Source organism: Mauremys mutica, chromosome 1 (genome assembly GCF_020497125.1).
Source record: "Mauremys mutica isolate MM-2020 ecotype Southern chromosome 1, ASM2049712v1, whole genome shotgun sequence".
In the NCBI taxonomy this organism is placed as follows: domain Eukaryota; kingdom Metazoa; phylum Chordata; order Testudines; family Geoemydidae; genus Mauremys; species Mauremys mutica.
The window spans coordinates 101,454,260-101,479,631 of NC_059072.1; the positions used below are offsets into that span (position 1 = coordinate 101,454,260).

A 25,372-nucleotide genomic window follows, 5' to 3' on the forward strand; every position below is an offset into this window, starting at 1 on the left:
TAGTACAGTCGGGGTGAGCATCAGCATGGGCTAGCTACCTCAAGTCCATACCCCAGCATCCAGGTGGGTTTGTAGTTGGGATGATCAATCTAAGCTGCCATGTTTCCGCAGCTATGATTCTGTTTTTAATGCACTAGCTTAATAAGAGCTAGTGCAAATATGTCTGCTCAAGCTGGGAATCACACCCCCAGTTCCAAATATAGTTGTAGGCGAACAGCAAATTTGTATATTCAGACAGTTTCTGAATCCATCTCCACAACCCAGAAGGATGCCCGTGAAGGTGGATTCACAGTAGATGGATTCTCTCATTGCTTCGGCAGATGAGTGAGATTCACAAACTATCTGAATATACATTCACAGTTCACCATAAATCTGGAAAGCACAATGCAGTTGTGGATGCTCTCAGCCTAGTAGAAGTAGTGAGAATAGACTCAGCCTGCTCATGAGAGGATATCTGGCAAGAACAGTCTAAGGATCCTGACTTACGTTCAGTGCACCAACAGATCTACCAAAGGAGACCTAGGCTGGGGAGGTTCAACACAGTTCAGGAAAAATTATCCATTGATCCGACTACCAACTTGCTGGTGTGTGAAGGTAACAAGGTTGTCTTGCCAGCAAGTGTACAGAGAATAATACTGGAATGCCTCCATGATAACAATGCAGCAGGCCACCTGGGGTATGAAAAGGCACCAAACCTGGTATCCAACAGATTTTTTTTATTACAGATGTTAAGGACTCTGGATACTTTTCTGTCTTGCATGTCAAGAAAGGAAAGTGCCAGCCAGGAGAGGCAGTCCTCTTTTAGGGGAATGACTCAACCTAGTAAGCCCTGGGAGTTCATACAGATTGACTTAAAATGCCCACTCCCAGAAACACCAGTTGGAAATCTGGATTTGTTAATATGACCCTTTCCCCAACTATGTGGTGGTGCAGCCACTGAAGGATAAAAGGACTGAGACAGTTACGACTGCACAGACGAAAAATGCAGTTTTGCAATATGGCCCACCAAGCTGCAAACAGCAGTGATCAGGGGAAATGTATGTGCTGAAGTTGCGACTTACATTACTGTTGTTTTGGTGTCCCCCCTCCAGTCTATATTGCCATAGGCATATTCCTGATAGTACTGCTGGAATATCCTGAGAGATCTCTTTTTCCACTTTTATTCTGCACTGTGATCCCAACAGACTCTAATCTGGCCTCCAATCAGGCAGCTGTGGTCAGCTTCCTCTGAATCAGTATAATCTTTTCTTACAGTCATTATCTAACCACTTTGGAGTTTATGCTCTATGACGGTATTTCTCTCTTACCCAGAATGGGTGGCTTGCCATACTGTCAATCGTTTAAGTTCCTTGTAAATTGAACCTTATTCAGGTTCACTTTGATTTTAACAAATGCCTAAAAGTTCATGGGCCAGATCCTCAGTTAGCGTATACGGGTGCAGCTCCATTGACGTCAGTGGCACCCTGGCCTCAAATTTATATCCCATTGGGTCTAAACGTATAATGCTAAAAAAATGGTTTCACTATATGGTGGCTAGAGCACAAGCAAACTTATTCTGGAAACTTTGGGGCTAAAGGCTCTTCCTTTGGTAAACTGTGGGCTTTTCTGGCAACCCCATTGCAGGTATGTGTGTATCCTCTCACCAACTAGGTACTAATATTATTAATTCTTATTAATATTAATTCTCAACCCTCCTCCTTTGTTATGACTGCTGCTGGCTGATGATTTGCCTTCTCATTTCCAATCCCAAGCAACAAGATAACATTATGGACTCCACTTCTCACCTCCGACTCTCTGCCCACCTACACAGCTCCAAGTTACTGTCTCTACACTGGCAGTAGAGATATGGGGAGGCCGCTTTATGCCCTTGGGTGACTATCCAGCCACCATCTGGCCTTATGTTATCTGACAGGGCCATAGTACAAATCTACCTAGCTGCTATAAAGGATTAAGTTTGAAGTTAAGTTAAGTTTGCTCCTACATTTCCTTTTGGCTCTCTCAGACTCATACATAGAGATAGGAGCCAGTTACAGAGATTGAGAAAGAGAATACAGGGAGGCTACATTAGAGAAAATGGATGGTTCAGTGGTTAGGGTGCTAGCTTGGGAATCAGGAGATATGGGTTCAATTCCCTCCTGTGTTATAAAAGCCCTGCGTTGCCTTGGGCAAGTCTAAGATTAAGCTTCAGTTCAAGATGAACCCTTGACCTCACTAAAATCCATGGCAAAATTTCCCCTGACTTTATTGGGGCAAGGATTTCTCCCTTAATTGCTTTGTTTCTCAGATCCTCATCTGTAAAGTGGGGTAATAGTACTTCTCTATACTCATAAGGGTTCTGTAAGAGTAAATACATTAAAGATAGGGAAACACCTAATTATTACAGCAATGGGGACATATAAGTACTTAAAATAGACAGCAGCAGAATCAGTACTGTTTATTTTATAAATAGTTTTGGGTTTTTTTTAGTTAGTTTGGTAAAAGCCTGGTTCAGTGTGGAAATGAAACCAGCAATAAAAATTCTATGTATCATTTGTAAAAATGGGAAATAGATAGCAGTCAATAAAATTAAAAGTTATGTAGCATAGAAAATTGATAAGGGAAGCTAAATATATGAAGGAAAAATCTATGTCTGGTAGTGCTAGTAGTTTTTTAAGTGTATCAGGGACAAAAGAAATCTGACCAATAGGTATAGGCCCATTACTAGATGGAGATGGTAAAATTGTTGATATGGATGCAGAAAAGACAAAAGTATTCCATAAATATTTCTGTTCTGTGTTTGGATATGGGGATGGTGTCCTCATATCATGTGAGGACAACAAACTACTTTCCAATCCATTACTAACTAAGGAGGTTGTTAGATAACCTTTCCTTGGGATAAACATTTTTAAATCATCAGGTCTGGATAACTTGCATGTGAGAGCCGTAAAAGAGTTGGCTGAGGAGATCTGATACACTAATATTAATTTTTAATAACTCTCAGAATACCAGGGAAATTCCATAAGAATGGAAGAGCACTAACTTTCTGCCACTATTGAAAAGGACAAGCAGGATGACCTGGGTAACTAGAGGCAGTTTAGGCTGACATCTGTCCTGCGCAAAATAACAGAAAAGCTATTATGGTATTCAGTCAATAAAGAATTAAAGGATAGGAATAAAATTAATGCCTGTCAACATGGCTTTATAGAAAATAGGTCTTGTTGAACAAATGTGGTTTCATTTTTGATGAGATTACAAATTTTGTTGATAAAGGTAACTGAGTAGATGCAATATTTTGTGGGAATACTTAGACTTCTTTAAGGTGTTTGACTTGATTCTACACCACATTCTGATTAAAAATTAACACTATACAATATAAAGCAGATGCTAAAGGGATTAAGAACTAGCTAATGGACATAGCTCAAGAATGGACAAATATAAAGTAGTTAAACTAGGCCTAAATGAAGAGAGATGGGTAACATCAGGACAAATAACTGTCAGATGGACACATCCTACTATATTTTATGCTACCAAGTGCCAGTGATGTACAGAGAGAGGCATGGGTCTGATACTAGCAAGAAGAGCCGCTAAAAGCCTGATAGACTGGGCACCAGTTTCAGAAAGGATTATAATAGCATTATTTACATCAAATTTCCAGCAGGTGTCCATTATTCAATGCTATGATCTAGCAAATCAAGCTAGCCAAGAGGAAAAGAAAACTTCTACAATCAATTATGGAGCATAGTAGACAAGGTCCCAAAAAGGGATGTCCTCCTAGTAACTGAAGACATGAATGCTAAAGTGAGGAGCAACAATATTGGCAGGGAAGGAATTATGGGGAAACAAGGCCTTGGTGAAATGAGCAAAAATGGTGAAATATTTGCTGATTTTTGTGCAATGAGTAACCTAGTTATCGGAGGAGCTATTTTCTCTCACTGTCCTATTCACAAGATAAAATAGAGGTCCCCAGACCACAGAACAGGAAACCAAATCGATCACATTACAATTTGGCACACATGGAGAAGAACTGTAGATGATGTATGTAGCATGAATGGAACAGATATGGGAAAAGACCATGCATTAGTGATATCTGAACTGAGAATAAAAAGAAGAACCTAAAAAGAGAACTGAACAACAGAGATGCCCATGTTATAACATCACCAAGCTAAAACTGACAACAACACAACAAGAGTTTAGAATTGTTCTAGCAAATAGATACCCGGTGCTTTAAGTTGAAGATAATGGAACAATAGGAGGCTTTCAACAAAACTTGGGAAGAAGTGCTGGTATTTGGGAAGAAACACCATAGTGAATGGTTGTCTGAGAATACATGGCAGAAAATAGAAGAAAGACATAAAATTAAACTGAAATTAAATTGAACAAAGCACAAGAACGCAGAAACAGTGACTCCTGGAATAATATGCCACAAAGAACAGTGAGGTCAAAAAGAGTGCCAGAAAAGACAAATGGGATTTTACAGACAAAATGGCATCAGATGCATAGATCACCACAACACAAACGATATGCAGACACTGTATAACATCACTAGACCATTGTCAGAAGAACAAACACCAACCATCCAGTCTGAGATAATGTGGGCAATTTAACAACAAAGACATCAGAACTCTTAAATGTAGGGAGGTGGTTATTTAATCAACTACTGAATGCCAAGCCACTGGTCAACCCTCCAAACATAAAGGAAGAAGAAGATCTGGATGTTGAAATAGGTCCTGTCAGTAAAGTAAAGATAGAGGGGGCAGTCAATTGGTTAAAAAGTGGAAAGGCACTGGGTCTGGACAACATCGCAATGGAGATCCTTAAGACAGTCTTGAAGAACACAGTAGATGTTTTGATAGGCCCCTTACAAATGATATGGAAAGAAGAAAAAAATCCAAACAGGTGGAAGAATGATCATATATAACGAAGCTGCCAAACTGTAGGGGCATTCAGTTGCTCTCCATCCCAAGTAAAATACACATGTTATCTTAGACTGACTAAAGAAAGCTGGAGATTCAAGATGATGACAAGAACAGGCAGTGTGCAGACAGGAGAAATCATGCATAGATCAAATAATAACCCTATGTATCATCATAGAACTGTTTGCTCGAATGGTAATCTCCGCTCCAAAATGCCTTTGACATAGTGGATAGAACAGTGTTATGGAAGTTGCTTTGCAACTGTGAAATCCCCCAGAAATTAGTGACTATTATTCAGAGTGTCTATGAAAATGTGACATGCCAAGTAATACATAACAGCGAATTGACTAAACCACTCAAAGTAACCACCAGCATCACACAAGGATGTCTTATGTCACCCAGGACCTTCCTACTAGTAAAGGATTGGTAATGAGGAAGATTACTAGGCGTATACAATGGATTTTCACATAGAACCTAGAAGATCTTGATTTTGCATATGACATCAGCCTGCTTTCCCAGACCCACAGAGATATACAAGCTAAAACAAATGATCTCCAGACCTATGCACAGTTACTAGGGCTGAAAATCAACACTGAGTAAACTAAAACTATGAGAATCAACACACAACAAGAAACTCCAATAGCACTTTCAAGGATTGAAATAGAAGAGGTCTGATATATCACATATCTTGGCAGCATCATAAGCAAAACAGGTGGAACTGACAAAGACATTAGAGCCAGAATAACATAAGCCCACACCTTTGCAACCCTAAAACCAGTCTGGAGAAACAGAAACCTTGCTCTCCAAATGAAACTTTGAATATTTAACCCCATTATAAAGTCTGTATTACTATATGGTGCTGAAACTTGGAAACTTATCAAGACTTTACTATCTAAACTCCAAGTTATTATAAATAGCTGCCTTAGACAAATCCTCAACATCAAATGGCCAGAATAAACGACAAATGAAGATCTTTAGAGGAGGATGAAACAGAAACTGATAGGACAGGATTTGATGGGATGAAAATAGAGATGGCTAGGACATACAGAGAATAGAATCGAACAACATAACAAGACAGGTGTTGGACTGGAATCCCCAGGGTAAGAAGTGACTGGACAATTTGGAAACACAACAGAAGCAGAACTGAAAGCTATTAAAATGACATGGGAAGATGCTAAAAGGGCAGCAAGAGACTGCCAAATATGGAAGGCAGCGGTGAAGGCACTATGTTTTCCTTGGAAGAAAGCAGCATCAGTTGAGTAAGTCAGTCAGTATCAATGAAGCCGATGCTAAAGAGATAAGAAGTAGTCGTCAATGGGGAATCATAACTGAATGGGGATATTTCTAGTGGTGTTCTGCAGAGAATTGTACTAGCTCCAATGTTGTTCAATATTTTTAGCAATGATCTGGAAGTTAATATAAAATCTCTCCTGGTAAAATTTGTGAATGACACAAAGATTGATAACGATGAAGATAGGACAGCCATATAGAGCGATTTGGATCACTTGGTCCCATTTGAATGAAATGTATTTTATACAGTCAAAATCAAGGTCATACATGTAAGAACAAAGAATGCAGGCCCTACCTATGTAATGGGGTGAAATATCCTGGAAAGCAGTGACTCTAAGGCCTGGTCTACACTAAAAAGGGGGTTCGAATTAGGGTACGCAAATTCAGCTACGTGAATAGCATAGCTGAATTCGAAGTACCCTAATTCGAACTACTCACCCGTCCAGACGCGGCGGGGTCGAACTCCGCGGCTCTCCCGTCGACTCCACCACTGCCGTTTGCAGTGGTGGAGTACCGGAGTCGACCGCGGCGCTTCCAGAGTTCGAACTATCGCGTCTAGATCAGACGCGATAGTTCGAACTCCGAGAAGTCGAACTCACCGCGTCGACCCGGATGGTAAGTGTAGACTAGCCCTGAGAAGCATGTAGGAGCTATAGTTCATTGGATGCATAAAGAGGCGACTAGTGAGTGGGAGTAGGGAGGAGATTTTAGCTCTGCATACAGCATTGGTGAGACCAATATTGGAATAGTAGGTCCAGTTCTAGTATCCACATTTTTAAGAGAGTGTTGAAAAATTTAAGAGGATGTAGAAATGAGCTACAAAACTTATTCTGGGGATGAAGGAAATGCCTTATGGTGAGAGACTTAGAGCTCAATCTACTTAGTTTATAAAATATATATATAATTGAGAGGTGACTTGATTACAGTATATAAGTACTCACAGGGAGAAAATGCTGGGTTCTAAAAGACTGTTTAATCTAGCAAAGAAAGACATAACAAGAACCAATCAGTGGAAGCTAAAGCCAGAAAAATTCCAATTACAAATAAGGCACACTTTTTAAACAATGAGGATGATTAACTATTGGAGCAAACTACTATGGGAAGTGTTGGATTCTCCATCTTTTGAAGTCTCCAGACCAAGACTGGATGCCTTTCTAGAAAATATACTTTAGCCAAACACAAGTTATTGGGTTCAATATAGGAGTAACTTTATTAAATTCTATGGCCCTTACTGTGCAGGAAGTCACCCTATGTGAACTGACAGACCCTTCCAGTCTTAAAAACTTTGAATCTAATTAAATAAGTTCTCCTAAAATCTGCTTCAGTCAGTGATGTATTATTCCCTGGAGAGTGAATTTAGAAACATTTATGAAGTTAATATTTGAATAATGTGGCTTGAAGTTAAATAGCAATATTCTGAAATACTTGGTGAGAGAAAATTTCAAGACTCTCATAGTAAACTTGATAAATTTCTTGTATAAAAAGGGTGGTGTTATATTTTTGGGAATCACCAGATGGCGCCAATACAAATAGTCATACAAATTCTATTTAACAGAGGGTAGGATGTTCTAGAGCCCTCAGATTGACATTATGGACAGAGCGAGGCCAATGCTAAGCACGTATGAAAATCCCACCCTGAAAGTATAGGTAGTTAGATCTTGGAGAAATGCTAATTTTTTGTGGTGATGCACTTCTTTTTTAGAAGCAGAGTATGTCACTAGAAAAGTTGATTCTCTCTGACTGGAATCTTTCTTAGATATGAAGCAGCTGCCTACAGGATACGTACATAACAAACACACACTGCATGTTTTTAAAACATAGTTTTCTCATTGTGTCTTTAGGTAATGTAGTTTTGTTTGGAATGCAGCTACACATGCCACAACAATGGATTTAACAGCAACTGTCAAATTATGATTATATCTTTATTTTCACAGAAATCTCCTTTGTTGTTTTGATGTAGAAATCAATGAGACTTTTGCTTCTCTTATGGAGATTTGATTCATCTGGTGTGTGGAGAATGAGTGACTATGACACTAAGACACTCTTATTTTTCCTGTAGTTTCATCTGAGACACGGACCCAAATGAGCAATGACACTTACATGCAAATAGTAATGTTTCTTACATGTTGTATTCTTTCTTAAAAGAGCAGTAGATTGGTAGGTTTCAGGGTTGTTTCTTTAATAGCCAGTGCACCACTTAGCTACTTCTCTTTCGCTCTGATTTTTAAAAAAATTGTTCACATTTCAAAAGTTCTTCTTGGGTTCCCTGGCCCCTTTCACAAGCTAAATAGCCCTGCTTGCCTGTTGTCACTCTAAATGAAAGCGAGGTCACAGGAGCTGAGATCCAGCTCTTTTTCCCTGCAGGGCCTCAGTTGCCAGCACTTTTCTTGAACTAAAAATAGTATCTAACTGATTCATCGAAGAACAAAAATATTATACAGTTATGGAAACAATGATCTAGAGCAGTGGTTCTCAACCCGCGCATGCGGCCCAATTAGCACACAGCTGTGGCCCGGGGTCAGGGTCGGGGATGCCGACCAGCCCTGTACAACAGGGGTCAGGATTGGCAGTGGGGTTGGACCAGGGCTGCCGTCTGGCCCTGCACAACGGGGTCCAGCTTTGGGGTCTGGCTGCCGCCTGGCCCCCACACAGCAGGGTCTGGGGTTGACGCTGCCACCTGTCCCTACAGAGCAGGGGTCGGGGTTAGCAGCGGGGTTGGATTGGAGCTGCCACTCGGCCCCGCGCAACAGGGTACGGGGAGGGGGTCTCTGGGCTGGGGGACACTGGGTATAGCGGGCTGTGGGAGATGCTGTGGTTCTCAACCTGCGACTCAGGTAACGCATTGTGGCCCGCATATGTGGCTCACAATGATTAACAGGTTGAGAACCACTGATCTAGAGACTTGAGGAAAGAAACAAAGAAAGAATAACTGATCTGAGGAGTCTGAGTGCAGTAGTTACTTACACTTTATTCTATATGGGACGCATTGGTTCCACCACCACTTCAGACCTCAGATCTGCACTTCTAGCGTAACAGAAGATTTCCCTCCAAATTTTCTCATCCTACTGTTTACTGTGAGAAAATGAGGCCACCTTCATACAACCCAATATCTCCCCCCTTCTTGCCTTCCAGAAATGATAGGTCAGGACACAGGCAACAACAAAGTCGAGCTGAGGAAAAATTCCAAGTGAGGATCGATTTAGTCATAGTGTAATATTTCCTTCCTGATTTCAGCCAGATGGGCAATAGCATGAGCTATCTCCATTTCTGTCCCAGGCATAAAAGAGGGAGTGTTGATATCTTTGTCCTATTTCTATTTCTTTCCTGGACAAGAAAATGAAACAAAATGGCGTGTTGGTATTTGTTAGATTTTAAGAAAAGTGTTGGACCCTATTTTATAGACCTAAAGTCTGAAAATAGTCTTTCTGGGCCAGTTAAAAACAAACAACAACAAAACCTCGACACACTCCCAGACTGCAGGATGGAGCACCTATGTGTTACACATGTTAAACATCGCCTATTCAGAGCTAACTCTGACTTTGTGCCCTGGGCCAGGTGAAAAGACTTTTCCAAAAAAATAAAAAAGTACATCTGAAATTGAAATTTCTACCAGGAAGATGGTTCTGTGGTTTTATAGGAGGTCAACATTACTGTGCCTTTAAAAATAGTGTTCGTTATGTTAATTTTTTTTTAAGCTAAAAGAAAAAAAGAGGGGGGAAGAGTTCTTTTATGGTCGTATTTTATCTTTTTTTTTTTGGTCCTCTTTTTCAGTCGACTTTTTGGCAAAATACTGCATCTTCAGCCAGGAGAAGTTGGCTAAGTACAAAAGGGCTTTTGAAGCAGTAAGTGTAAATTCAGACTTCTTTTCTTTTCTTTCTTCCTTTTTTTTTTAATACCCCTCTCCCCTCTCCTCCTGTGTCAGTAGACAGTTAAGCAGAAATAATAAGCACCATTGCTTGCAGTACACGTCCCATGAATTACTCTGACATCAAATGTAACTTTAGAATGGAGGCACGCTTTATTCTCTTTGGCGAACTGTTCCCCTGTCCGTTCTTTATTTACATGTCGTGAGCCTTAGTGCTGCACAGCCAGTCAGAACGAACACACATACACACACGCACACACACATACACACAAAGAAGGGAGGCCATTAAACAAATTAAAAGGGATGGGGATGACTAATACAGTACTCTTGGAATCTGCAATTTGATTAGTCTGAGTTTAATACACAAAAGCAGCGCCGAAGCAGGAGGGGAGTCGAAGTGCTCTTTAATAACCTTCTACAATTAAATTATGGTGATGAATTTAACTATTCTGTGCTTCTAAAGGGGTCTTATTATCTGATTGACTGTGAAAGAAAGTCAGTATTTAACCAGGCTTCTTGAGTCCAGCTATCAGGAGACATACAATAGTTTTATGCTTTAACAACTCCTTTTTTTTTTCCCATGGAGCTCCCCATTTGAATTCATTTGATGGCTCTTATGGTTATTCCACTGTGTTTGATATGACAGTGCACGATAACCCTTTTACCGCTCTACTCAGAGGCCTAGGAATAAAATAAAATGTTTGTGTTTTGTCTCCCGATTGATATTTTTATTTTAAAATTGTATAACTTTATTGTGCTTTTCACCATTGTCTAATGATACATCATTTGAATGTAGACATATGCACCTTTACCATCATCATTAATGACATTAATATTATCTGAGACCTCATATTTCTTTCTATCCTCTCACTCACTCGCTTCACTCTGTGTTTGGCATATGCTGAATGCCCAGTGAACGGTTGTAAATTCAAAGTATCTATATAAACAGAGCAATTAAATACATTCTTCAAAATATCACATTTGTTTTATTGCCTGAGCTTAGTGACTATGTCTGCTTTAGTTCTTTAGCTATCTTCCCTTACAGATTTCAGTGTCAGTCTGAGGTCCAGGTCGGGTAGCCACCTTTATACGAAATAAGAGTGTGTAATAGAAGCAGAATCCAAGAGTTGGAGCCTGCGATATTGCTTTTACTTTCCTCACTAAGGGCAAAAATCATTTGATCTTTGCCGCAGGGTTTTGTCTTAATATTGTAAGTAGATCTAGGTAGATGGGGGTGAAGAGACCACTATGCTGGATAGTCATTCATTTAGGCCCTGATAGTGACACCCGTTTGCGTGCGGAGTTGTCTCTTTTCCTGCGAGTATCCTCACGGAAGAAGACGAGTGGAGTTAAGGAACTGTACAATGTGAGTCCGTATGGTAGAATCTGGCTCTGAGTTTGTTCTTGCAATCAGTATTTAACAGAAGGTGCTCAGCATTACTGTCTCTGTTGTAATACTGTCCCTTTCAAATCCATAAGCATTTCAGTCCCCTTTGGAACTGAGACTACTGAAGGGTCACCTTCACTATACTGCACAATACCCTCTCTCCCCTCAAATGTTCTAGGGCCAAAGTCTGAGTCTTTATTCAACTTTTACTCAGCCCACTGCGTTAGTGAATAAGGACTGAGGGCAAGAGTGTAATTAGACCTCTGCAGCTACACAGGGGAGTAAAGAGTCATCAAGCCCCCCTGACATGTGTTCTCTTGAGAAGTTCACCCAGACTGCTGCTCTGTGTGCAGGTGAGAGAGAAGCTAAGGCCCATGCAGCTGAGAAGTGCACAGTGGAAGTCAGCATTGCATATAAAGGTGGCTTTAAGCCACCCTTGCGGAACCTTTATCCTAGACCAGCTATGCACCAGGCTGGTCTCCTGGCATAAGTTAGAGCAGCCTAAAGGTTGATCTAGTTTATTTGGACTACCATTTGTCCCAAAGAGCTGTTAAGGCAACTGAGGAATGTTGAGACACAGGAAAGCCCTGGCCATACCTGTTTTCTCATACTCTTGTCCCCTACATTGGCTGCAGGGAGAGTTGGGGCATATGAACCATTATGTTGGCTCTGTGTCATGGGAGGAGACCCCTACATTGAGGTGATCCTCCCATGGCCAGTTAATCCAACTATAGGGCTGCTTTGCACTGCTGCTGTGATTCAAAGTGGCCTCAACAAAGCTGCAGCCCTATGAGTTCTGAAAGTCTTCCTTCTTAGTTATTATCATATTTCAATATGCCATTTATAAATGTTTGGCCACATCTTCAGCCACTATATATCTGTGTAGCTGTATTGACTTCAACAGAGCTTTGCCATCCTACACCAGCTGAGCATCCGGCCCTTTGTTTTTAAGCAATACTTTTATTAACAATTATATATTATTACCTGTGTGAAAGGGCAGTTGAGAGCAGCATCTTTTACCAAGGGCACTGGAAGGAAAAGAGTTTGATATTTCAAGGGAAATTTCATCTTTAAACAGTCAAATTCTTCCTCTGCTTATTAAGCTAATATTAACCCAGGATGTGATTGAACCAATTATAACAGTCAGACATGTCAGTTTTCAGCAAGATGCCAGCAAGAGATTTGGGAAATACAGATTTTAATAGCATAAAAATAAATTTCAAGTAGAATTCCCAATTTGTACTTAGTGAAAAGGGCATCTCACCACATGAACTCTTAGGATGCTGTGCTGAGCAACATTTCCTTTAAGAAGATTGTGCTCCCAAATTAACTTGTTCTGATGCTAAGCATAGCCGAAACAGTGCTGCTGCTAAGCAGAACAATTGCTTTTCCTTTGTAGTCTGCCTACGGGTTTGTTCAGTCCTGCTTTGTGTTCCAATCCTTGGCTGAGTCTGGGCCAGTGGTTCAGTAACTGTGAAGCTCTGTGTTTAGATCCTAGCCAAATCAGTGACACACAAAATAAGGGCAAGCAGTGAATCCTGAGTGTTCCCGGTCTGTGAAATCAGTTGTCGGAATAAATGAGCCAAAGTCCTGTATTTATTTTACTGTTTTATGCACCCAGCGCCTTTGATTCTGGGTATTTAATATATATTTTCAGCCAGCCACACACCACCTTCAATTAAATCCCCCACTGTGGATAGCAAAAACAGGTCCTTCTCTGTACCATTCCAGCCCACCATAAGAAAAACCTTGGCAGAAATAATCCATAGTCAAATGCAAAAAAAAAAGATGAGCAATTTTATGCGTCTTCAAAATACAAAGTTGTACTCAAGCTATTGAAGAGTTTGGTTGAAGGCGCAGTGGAAGGAGGATTTTAAATATGGACACAGAGATTCTCTAGCTCACCATGTAAGGGAACAGCATAAGATGTATATTAAGTATAAATGAGCCACTAAAGAGCAGTGTCCAAATGTAATTATGTTCAGCATTCTCAGAGGAGGGTAGGGGGATCATACCAAACGCTAGCACAGTGGCACTAAACATTAGAAAAGGGGATTTAAAATGAGGAGGAAGCTTATCAAAAAAGGCAAATGGAGAAATGTAAATCCTTAGACTCAGCATGAAGGCTACCATGATAGAGTCAGAAAGACATCCATGCCCCTAAGGAAGCAGGAAGACAAGAAATAAACAGTATGGTTAAAGGGCAAGTTACAAGAGGGTATATAAACTAAACAGGTCTCATTTAAAAAGAAGTCCAGTCAGGTTTCCCTCGAATGATGTGCATGCATGGACATGCCCTTGCTGCTACTGCACACAGATGTGTGCCTGTTGCCTGGAGGATCTGTCTTCCACTAGATTTTTCCCTTATCTGCCTCTGGTGGTACCAGTTGGGATGGGGGAATGGATACAAGGGCCCCTCACTTCCCCCAGCTGCATCCATTGCTGCCAATCTGTAAGGAGGTGTGGGACCAGGGCTCCCTCTTCCTCTTCTTCTCTCCTTCCCTTTCCTATTCTCCCCTCTTTTCCCTCTTTTTCTCCCTTTTATTTGCCCTTCTGGGGGTGAAAATATACATGTATAAAATTAGAGTAAGATCTCTGGAATAATTGTAATTGTCAGAATGATTTTTTGTTGCAAAACTTCGTAGTTAGCTATGAATTTGAATGCCTTGTTAATATTTGTTTTGTATTTTTAGGGTTTGTATTTAGGTTAATGAGAATTCTCCCTTTAAGAAAAGGGTGGGACCCTTTATTGTCACATGCTTGAGAGACAGAGAGCAATATGAAGAAAATTTTGCCTGTATGCAGAGATTGGAAGATCCTGCTCCAAAAACCTCAGAATTAGACTTAATAAACTTATCTTTCCAGAAAGCAAGGCTCATTCTTAAAGATGCAACATTAGCACTTAGCAGAAGACTAACTCAGGGCATTCATAATGTGCTACAGAGCCTTTCATTTGTAGGTCACCAGAGTGACTCATCAGGGATTAAAAATTGTTCCCAAATAATGTATGCTCCAGTTCCAAGCCCACAATATAGACCACTCCTGTGCTTTACACTAGATTGCAAGTTCTTTGGTGTAAAGAGTTTTTGGACAGTGCCTAGGACAATAGAGCCCAGGTCTCAGGTGGATCTTCTAGTGCAGTGGCTCTCACCTTTCCAAATGACTGTACCCCTTTCAGGAGTCTGATCTGTTTCATGTACCCCAAGTTTCACCTCACTTAAAACCACTTGCTTACAAAATCAGACATAGAAATATAAAAGTGTCACAGCCAGTGTTACTGAAAATTTGCCTACTTTCTCATTTTTACCATATAACTATAAAATAAATCAATTGGAATATAAATATTGTACTTACATTTTGGTGTATAGTATAGAGAGCAGTGTAAACAAGTCATTGTATGAAATTTTAGTTTGTACGGACTTCCCTAGTGCTTTTTATGTAGCCTGCTGTAAAACTAGGCAAATATCTAGATGAGGTGATATACCCCTGGCAGACCACTGCGTACCCCTCATGTACCTCTGGGTGAGAACCTCTGATCTAGTGAGTGCTCCTGCAGCAGAAGCCAAAATTGCATTACTCATGATAAATATGTGAGTTGGCTACTCTGTAATCTCTCTGTCTCTCTCTCTCTGTCTCTCTCTCTCTCACTCAGAGACAGGAGGAGTTCAGAAATCAGAAAACAGACCAAAACCTGGATTTAATCTTTTTTCAAAACTAAACCATATTTTTTTTGGCCAATCTCCTGATTTTGGAGCCTGATTCACGATTTTTGAATTTTTAGGGTTGGCAATCCAAGCTTGGCCTTTTCCTACTTTCCCGTGCAATCAGGGCCGGCTCCAGACCCCAGCGCGCCAAGCACGTGCTTGGGGCGGCGTGCCGCGGGAGGGCGGCAGACGGCTCCAGTGGACCTCCCACAGACGTGCCTGCGGAGGATCTGCTGGTCCCGCGGACCCTCCGCAGGCACGTCTGCAGGAGGTCCACCGGAGCCACGGGACCGGCGACCGCCAGAGCGCCCCCCGCGGCGTGCTGCCCTGCTTGGGGTGGCGCAATTCCTAGAGCTGCCCCTGCATGCAATACACTTTTTCCATAAGATTTTTTCCATAGGAGGCAGCTTCCTCTAGTAGGTTGCAAAATGCAAGTACTTGGAATTGACCCATAGGTAACAAGTGGTGACGTTCTCCCAGCACACTGTCATACTGGCTCCCACACTTACAGTTAAGCTCACTCAAATGCACTGCCTATCAATGATATCACAATGTCTGAGTCTGACAAAAGCTTTTGTTCCTAATACATTGCCAACACTTATTCCAGTATGTCTTGAAATAGTGTAGGGGAAATTCTGACCCCTGTAGCATTGGCAGACTCAGTGAGACCCATGTCAGCCTGCTGCACCGGGATTGTATAAAAACTTATTTGGGGGCAGCTTTCAGCCCATGTGTATAGTTTTCAAATGTTCTCCCCTCATTTTGACCAGGTTGTCTCCTTTTCCTGGCGGAGCCCTACCTCTTTAAGTGAGCACTTTGCAGCACAGTATGTAAGTAGGGTCCTAAGTGAATCTTGCCTCATTCACGGTGCACCTTACCAGATTGCATTCAGGGAGGTAGGGCTTTTCTGCTTCATTTGCTGTGCCACTGTACTGCACAATGAACAAAGCAGGGACTTTTAAAGACCTGCCTCATTTAAGACAAAACTCACCTCTAAGCAGAGGGGCCAGCACAAGATCCATGCACCACATAAGCCCTTGCTATGTTTTACTGTGCCACGTGTCCTTTATAATGGCATGTATACTGCTTACTAAAGGGCGAATTCATTACCAGTAGTAGTTGATGTGTACTTGTTCAGTGCTATAAAGCTCTGAACATGCAGTATTTTTGAGGTAGTAATGGAATACTGTTCACTATGATACTATACTTATTTTTGTTAACAGTTTATGCAGTTCATTGGTAGGCAATCATTAAAGTAATTTTTTTACAGAAAAAAGGTAGCGACCATGCAGGCAGGTGCCGAAAACAATGAAACAGATGAATGTAGCATGATAGCTCCACTGCTTATAAATTTCCAGTATTGAAGCTAAAGTATAAACTACAGGCTGAAGAGGATGTAAAGGCCAATAGTTCAGCTATGCTCTAAACGTTAAAAATGTGTCAAATCACCAATTGTTACAGTGTCAAATCATAGATTTATTACTTTCATATAAAGCTTGAATATTTTCTAATATCTCAGGTTCTAAGCTGTTCTCCACAGAAAGAAAGATAGGTGTTTGAAGTTGGAAAACCATGATTTTCCCCATTACAAATGTTTTCCACTCAAAAACTGAAATATTTCACATTGGGGAAACTTCATGAAAACGTTCTCCATGTTTGTGTACAAATTGGTTTCATTGTTGCAAGTAAAACCATATAGGAGAAATTTCACCCTGAGCTGAATTTGAAAATTCCTTGAAATTTCATGACATTCTCAATTCTCTAGTGTGAGAATTAGCAAAGTGTGTTAATTGAAATGGATAGTCTTGTACAGCTCTAGTCCATGGAATGCATAAAATAGCAGGGCAGTACTGAACACAATTTATATCCAGTGCATTCAACAACTGGACTGTGATATGTTGATGCTAGTTATTCTGTGTGTGTGTGTGTGTGTGTGTGTGTACACAAACACATAAATAGTAGTTTCTAAGTTACCAAACTCTTTAAGATAAACTTGAACTAAAGATTCTGACCCATGGCTTAGAAAAGTTCCATTTTTGAGACTCCAGCACTGTCCTCCAGCTCCCTCCAAATATGTTTCCCCTGTGCATATGTGTCATTGCAATCACAATACTGTTCACCCAGCTGGGAAGGCTAACAATCTGCTGCCTTTGGGGCTGTCTGCCAAGGATGGTCTGTGGAGCAGACAGCAGGGAGTGCTGATCGTGCAAAATGGTCAGCTCCCTCCCTTCTGCCTCTCTTCTTGCCTCCTTTCACTCTTCTTGGAATTGAAGCACAAAAGAAAATTCCACTTTTCAAGAGTGTTCCGTTTGCATTTGGTTGCAAAGTGTTTTCAACTGAACAGTCACTTTCTGTGCAGGCAGTGACAGCTCAATCGGGGGGTAACATTTTCTTTCAGTCCTTGTCATGTTAGGCCATGTCAAATTAGACATTTGAGACTTTTTGTTTTTGTTTTGCATCATGGGCTAAGATGCCAAATAGCAGGAAACAAACTAAATGTTTGCATCTCTTCACAGCTTGAACGCATCCCGTAGCTTGCCAGTGTTCTTGTTCATTATAGAATTGTGGAGCACATTTTTCTTCATTCATGGACCTCTTAAGCCCCATATTTCGGAGGAGTCCTCCATTCTTAAGCATCTGTCTAGACCAAAGGCATATTCTAAGGGGTTTACGAAGCTGTTACCCTTACAAATCAGTGACTTAGGCTATGAAGTTGATTGAAGTAGCATACTCCAATTTCAGGATGTCCCTTCTTTTCATTTTAGGTTGCTATTATTTCATTCCCTCTTTAGTGTACTTGGTACATTATGGCACTAATTGAACTATGGATAAAAATTTGCACAGCTGGTGAATTTCTTGGGAGAGAAATCAAGGATTACACGAAACAAGAAATACCTTGGTATTTCATCCTTGAGGTTTTCACTTTTTTCCCTACAAAAAACAAAAATGCATTTTTTGGTCAGACTTCCTCACCAAATGATGTCAAGACCTCTAGACACTAGTTCTGTGACAGAAAAGGCCAGCAACCTCTCCTGCCATTAAGACCTAGATCCTGCAAATACTTAAGCATGCAGTCTTTTGTCATAAGAATGAAATTTCACAACACTTGGCCCTCCCTTCTACCCCTTCCAGTCCCCCCTGCCAAAGGAAATGAACAAACTCTTAAAAAACAAAATAACAGAAACCTACCCCATGCAGAGTTTTGACCCTAAGAAGTGCCAGACTTCAGAACGGTCCTAAGACTATCACTATTGCTCTTGATATTAGGTGGAAGCCATTCAGATACTACAGAGATTGGCAGTATAAAACCCCCAGATAGATAGACTTACTTAATTTTAAGCATATGAGTATATTCTATTAACTTCAATTGACTTTCAGTGGGACTTTGGCTAACTTGCATGCTCATTGAAGAGCAATGCAATGTCTCTAAGTCCTCAAAAAATTGAAGTTCATATTATTAGGTTAGTAAGCATTGGAGATTTGCAATGAGGTCTGAAGGGCACTTTGGGGCTTCCTAAGTTATGCACAGTTCACTTTGGAGTGTACCAGTAGGAGAATCCCCAGTGTGCCCCTGCATTTCACTGCAACAGCATTCTGGCAGTTCAGTAGGCCCACTGTTAGACCTTTCAGATACAGCAAGGATCTTCAAAGATCCTATGAAGAGATAGAGAGGGGTGCACCTGATGAGGGCCAGGGGAGCCTGTTCTGGTTGTGGGGAGAGAAGGAGGGAATCAAGGAGAGGAAGCTCTGGAAGGCAGCACAAGGGTCCTGTTTGAGGTTGCAGGTTGGAAGGGAGTCTATGAGGTTTGTGAGAGATGGAGCTGTTGAATGAGAGGACCAGAAGGCAGAGCCCCTTATACAAATGGTCCTGGAGTTTTAAAAAAGGTTTGTTTGGGGTAGAAAGGTGAAGCTCAGATCAGTTCTTGCTTAACCAAACTAGTTTATCTATATCTTTGTCTGTCTGTCCGTCTGTCTTTCTTTGTCCACTGCCCCCAGGATCCTGTAATCCTCCCATTCACTGCAAGTTCTAGGGCTAGTACTAAACCAGAGTGGATCAGCCTAGATTTCTGAGGTTCATGTGCACAACACATTGTCTTCTTAAGAAACTCAAATGCACAGTTCTGTCCATTGAAAAATGAGGAAAATTGGCAAGTATGGTCATTCTTCAAGTCCTAGAATACAATGGCCACCTTATTTGCTTTCAGGGGCTACTTACATTCATATGATTTTTGCACTTTTGAAGTTGCTGTCATGCTAAAAGTCATATTACTTATTGAAAAGTGACTGAGTGAGAGGTGGTTGGTGGGGAGGCAAGGAAGCTTGGGAGGGATCTGAAAAGTGTCCCACCTATTCCTCAACGAGGAGGACCATGGTCATGACACAGAACCTTATAGCTGAAAAGTTTTAAAGCTAGAGAAAAAGGGAGTTAGGAGTCTTCAGGGACCTTCCCTTAGAGGGGAAATGCAAATAAACTCTAGAAAATTTAAATCCCACCCAAAGGATGGTTAGCATGCTGATCATTAACATTGTGGACATTTTTCTAGGTGGATACTGATGGAGATGGATACTTGAACTGCCTGCAAGTTTTGATGGCTCTGAAAGAAACTGTCCCTTCGGATGCACTAACTGATGCCGAAGAACTTTATGTATATAGGGTAATCAGATCCAAAACAGTCTCTCTGTTTATGCTTTGAATGATATGGGAGTAGGGAGCAAATGTGTCAGATATGCATACCATCCCTAGTCTTCATGCAAACTTTTTTGCATCTATAACACATCCCATCCAAGGATCTCAAAACAAGCTGTGCCTCATAACATCTGTGTGAGGTAGGTAATCTAGATAATACTCACTTTACTGATGGGGAAGCTGCATAGAGATGTGAAGGCCAAAAAATGCCCTTTAATTCTAAGAGCCTCTCTAACCCACTCGATGGCCTAATGGGCTCTCACAAGGCCACTCCTACCACAAAATGTTTGGTTTTTTAATGTTCTATGGTTATCTTGTGCTACCCTTGGTTTAAACTTACGTTATCATCATTGAAGCCTACCACCCTAGTTTCTGACCACAAATCAGTCAACTCCTTCCTGGGACACTAATGGCCAACAGGATACCACAAGAATGAATGAGCATGTTAGGAGTGTTGATAAGATAGTCCTTTCCGTCTTGTTTTGTACTACAGTAGTAGTAGGGATGAAAGACCTGCAAAGCCCAAGTAAGCCAGAAAACGTTAGTGGTAGATGGGGGTGGGCTCCAGACCTAGTTAAGAAATGGTGAGCAGGAAGCCACCCATGAAAGTTTGATTTTTTTTTTAAAATGTGGCAGTAATCATTTTCAAATTGATTCATGTAATTTTGGCTGTGCAGGTGTGAACAGAGTCAAGAGGAAGCATGAAAACTGCTCAGAGGCTAAATTTTGCCCTTGCATAGATTTTTTTTTTAATTGGTGGCTTACATTTTCAACAGTGACTAATGATTGGGGTGGCTAATTTGAGACAACATTTTTGGGTGCCTAACTTGAGACTTAGATAAAGGGGACTGGTTTTCATAAAGAGATAAGCTAAGATATTTCTAGCTGGGCACCCAAAATCACTAGTCACTGCTGAAAACATAGGCCTTTATCTGAACTTTGGACCAAAACATACACATTAGTCTCCAAGCATAACCGTTGGTTGCTTTGTATTTTTTGAAAGGCACAGATATTAAATAACTTATTACTTTAATTTTGCTTAAATGTTTATTTTTATAGCATGCTATGTAAGAATTATGGTACTGTATGAAAGTCTGTTGATGTCCAACATATAAACATTCAGTTTTGCTTTCCTTCAAAAAGCAAACTCAGTGATCCAGTCCTTAGCTGTGCCAGATTACCCCAGTTGAGAATCAGGCCCTCTGTTGTTTGCCTTTTTGCAGTCTTTCTATCATGATCTTGTTTGAAACATACAAACTCATTTGACAAAGAGCATAAACTTGGTTAACAGAAAACCGGTACCAGGAAACACAGCAATAAAGAAAAGTATAAAATCCTGTATGATTTAATCTGAACCTTTCAAAGGCTTTGTTTCTTTGGACACTTTCTTTGAAAACACTACCACTTCAAACAAAAACAGAGGGAAATTAGTAGGAAGTGATTATGGAGACAGGAAATCTGAAAGCCATGAAACTGTAAATAAAGTGTTATTTGTACTACTGTATTTGGTTCCCTGCTTTACATTCTCAGCACGAAATGTTAGATAAGACTTGAAGACTAGAGCAAGGGGACGAATTTCATATGATAAAAAGAGGAAAGCCATTTAGATAAATTACAGTGGCCTTGGATTGATCTGAACACATTTTTAGCTAAAGCTTGGAACTCCCCAACCAGGTCCAGTTCCAATTTGTTCATGGTGGCAAATGATGTGAATTGTTCAGACATCAAACACATATCAAATGGCTTAATTTTAGTATTCCAAAGCAATGGCTCCATGGCAGACGCCAATGCTAACATCATTATACAACTCATATTGCATGATGACAATCCAGTTCGGTGATGCCTACATTTATTGTTTACTTTTATTGAATCTAGAAAGCTCATCTTTTCCATCTGTCAGCATTATTATGCGTGATCCACAAATAAATCTAAAAAGGCTGCATTACACTATACACTCAGACCTTATTTAATGAGTGGCCTTCTTTTATAGCAATAATAAAAGCGAGTACAGACTTTAATTACTTCCATTATACCATGTTTGCTTTGTCAGTGGTTTCTATTTTATGAAAAGTTAAACCGCAAAGTTAGCCCAGCAATTTTTGTTGTTTGTGCATGTGCCTTCAGTAAACATCCCCTTTTTCCTCCCCCAGTGTTCATGCATTTTGTTCCCTGTTACCATTAAACATCATTTGCAAAGCTAAAACAGAAGATAAGAGCAAGGTACCTGAGCAGGACTATATGTACTGTGCCAACATTTTGTAGAAGACCAGCTTTGCACAATGGGCACATTAAAGGGATTAAAGGTGGTTTTTGTTGTGAAAGGCTAAAAAGGGAGGATCCAGGAATAAGTCTTTCGGTAACATTCAGTGCCTGAAATACAAAGACAACTGGAAAACACACACATACACACACCAACAACCCTCCTCCCCTAGTTTCATGTGATAGATATTTAGATCACAGCCATAAGTTTCTAGATACAAATTATGCATTCAGAGTGCAGAACAGTCAAAGGAGCCTTGTAATTAGAAAGAGCATAATAGTTCTTATTGCTTTAAGGTGCTTTGTACAAAAGATTACCTGTGGGTTCTCGTTAGGCACATGTGTTATAAGACTGTTGTTCGTTGTGAAAGGTATACTATCCAAAGAGGGACAGAGAAGTAGGTGTGGTTTGTTTATTCTTTAAAACTTAATTTTGATCAGGATGTGAGCAAACACAGGAGTGGATTTAACTTCCACTGTCCTTTCCCCTCCATGCTAAAAGGCTTTAGAGGCAAAAGTTGGCTTTTTATATAGATTTTGGAGGGGAATTCTGTACAGTCTGGTAACAAATTTTGTTATGTTGCAACGTTTCAAAGCAGCTACTTCCATGATGTCAGTACAGTCGAGGTAGCTAGCTTGTGTTTATATTTATGGGGAGTTCTGCAACAGTAGGGTTTTGGAGCAAATAGAAGACAACATGAGCAGAGAGGAGAGAGGACAAAGAAAGCTCATTTCAATATAATATAAATAAATCATTAATGGTTCTCCCTATTATTATGCTTGTGTTACAGCAGTGCCCTAAGAGATGGTTAACACAATAATAACTTGCTTTGAGAGTATTTAGCTAAGGATGCAGTTACTGCTGTTTAAAATGTGGGCAGGTTGCAAACATGTGGTATCATAGGCATACCTGAAAAATATTCTAAAATCTTACTTGACGAATACGCTGTACATAACTTTTTGGTTTTAGTTTGTTGTTAGGGAGAGGAAGTCACACTGACTTTCCAGTTGTGTGGCAAAGAGTGTTTGTGCATTAGGTAGAAGGTTTTTGTGTGGTCTTCTATACACTGTCTTACAGTGAATTCTCCTAAAACACATACCTCTCTGGTGTACGTATGTGCAGGTGACTCTATGTGAATCAGGTCCATAATGTTTTGAGGGGATCCTACAGACCTACAATGCAATGTAGTGTTTATCAGGATTGTTGTCAGGGTTCTTGCTGAAATTGCTTTGTTTGTTTTGCTGGCTATGTTAATAAATCTTGTCTCTGCTTCGATCATAGCTTATTATTATTTATTTATTTATTGGTAAGCAAGGCAGCAATCTGTTCTTTCTAAACCCTTCATCATCTTTGCTCTCTCCATCTCTGTTTCCCCAGATCTTAGAGATTGTTGACTATTATGTAACAGATGGCCTGACAGACCTCCGACTCTTCGCAGTGATGGCTAGCTTGGCACAGAAAATAGCAGCACTGGAGTAAGTATTCAGAGGCATAGATGCTCATGAATTTTAACTCCTCGCTGACAAAGGAATTTGAGGGAGTGAGAGCCCATCTATCAGTAGCTGAAGTAATTGAAGACTTAGATTGCTCTCTAGTGCAGAGTATCCCTTCACTATTACAGGCTGTTGATATTAGATTAGGCTAGGCCATGTCCCATTTGATCTCTAAACTATAACTTCGCATCAAAACAATGAGACAGCTTAATCCAGAAATTGATACATTCCAGCAAGCATCAGACGGTGCTATTTATGTGGCTTTTAATAAAAAGTATACTGCGGCATCAAGCCAAGACAATACACGAGAGAGCAATGCGAATATTGTGACAGAGTTCAGTTTTGACTTTCATTTATAGTCCATTTCTAGTTACTGGAACAAGCTTTTCAAAAGCACCTAATTGACTTAAAGGCAGAAGTCCCACTGAAAGTCAAAGGGACTTGTTCTTCTAAATTACTCAGGCAATTTTGCAGATCCTGCTGCTAGCCCTCAAAGTGTATGAAGATGTCCAGATGAGTGGCTCATTTTTCATAAGTGCTGAAAAGTTCCTAGCAGCTCCCTCTGACTGCACTGGGAGTTGCTGAGTGCTTGACATTTTTGTATTCTGGGCCTCTTTTTCAGACCTCTGAATATTTATATGGCAGCAGAACCTTAAGCCTCTTGGGAAAAAAAAGAAAGAAAGAAACACACCCAGGCACTTTCTTTTTCCATGTAGGTTCTTGTGTGAAATGTCTTGTTTCAGGGAACTCTGCTGCTGCTGTTAAAGTATGAGTCAGTTAACAGAGGGCAGTTCTATGTGCACACATAATCTGAACTGGGTCATACCTCAGACCCAACTTACAGGCCTAGAAAACAGGCGGTGTAGTGGCCAGTGTGTACTGTTTGTAATGCTATGGGGTCAAAATTCTCCCCTTAAGGGTTCTCTAGTTCCCATGCTCACCATCCCCGATTCACGCGCAGACAGACACCTCCAGCCCATCTCCAAAATCATCCTCCATGTTGAGGGGCAGAGAACCCCCAGGGCACCTCTATAGCACTTGTGGGACCCAGACTCCCCCACAATCTCCTCCTCTCCCTGCAAGTGTTAAATGAGTTAAATGTACAGTGTATCAAGAGGGGAATGCAACTCAAGGACACTAGCCAATGATTGCAGAATCAGTAAAGAATTGCTTAGGTTCAGAGTATCCTAATAACGTCTCTTAGCAACATTAAATTGTGTTTTCATTTGAGTGACAGGGTTGAAATGATCACTTTGATAAGTGTTGGAAATTCTAAGCTCAGAATTTCCCTGCTTTTTGTGCTTGTGCTTAAGGTCAAACAGCACTGTCTAGTCAGCAGAATCTGCCTTTACAAAATAGCTTGCATTTGAGAGGAGAACTCAGCACCATTGTTCATTGTAAAATTGGCGTCTCCATCTCTGTCTGTTGTATGCCCAAGTGTCAGGGCTATGAAATAACTCCTGAAAAGAAACTTGAATATTCATTCTGGGGCAAAAGCCTGGGGAGCCAGGGCAGGGGTTCCACTTGGTTGGGCAAACAAATGGTGACATCATTATTTTGTTAATTTTATTTTGTACAGAAAAGACCTTAGACAAGATTTTTCAATCATTAGAAAGTCAAGTTTCATTTCTAGGCTAGATTGGTGCCTGGCCCTGCGCACTGCACAGTGTGGGGGTGGGGGCACATGATGCCAAAATCCTTACTCCACCTTCCTCACCTGCACAGTGACTCTGCTAGCCTGTGCTCACAACCACAGCCCATACACAACCTGAGCAGGAGGACTGCTCCAGGCTA

General features: G+C 40.7%; 1 protein-coding gene across 2 annotated transcripts in view; it reads left to right on the forward strand.

Moving 5' to 3' along the window:
- Window positions 1-25,372, forward strand: part of LOC123368410 — a 239,342-nt gene that overhangs the window by 178,465 nt on the left and 35,505 nt on the right. For both annotated transcript variants that reach the window (XM_045013182.1, XM_045013190.1), the window contains 3 exons: window positions 9,954-10,024; window positions 19,683-19,793; window positions 23,463-23,560. In XM_045013182.1, coding sequence (XP_044869117.1) covers window positions 9,954-10,024; window positions 19,683-19,793; window positions 23,463-23,560 — 280 coding nt within the window. The remainder of the gene's footprint in view (window positions 1-9,953; window positions 10,025-19,682; window positions 19,794-23,462; window positions 23,561-25,372) is intronic.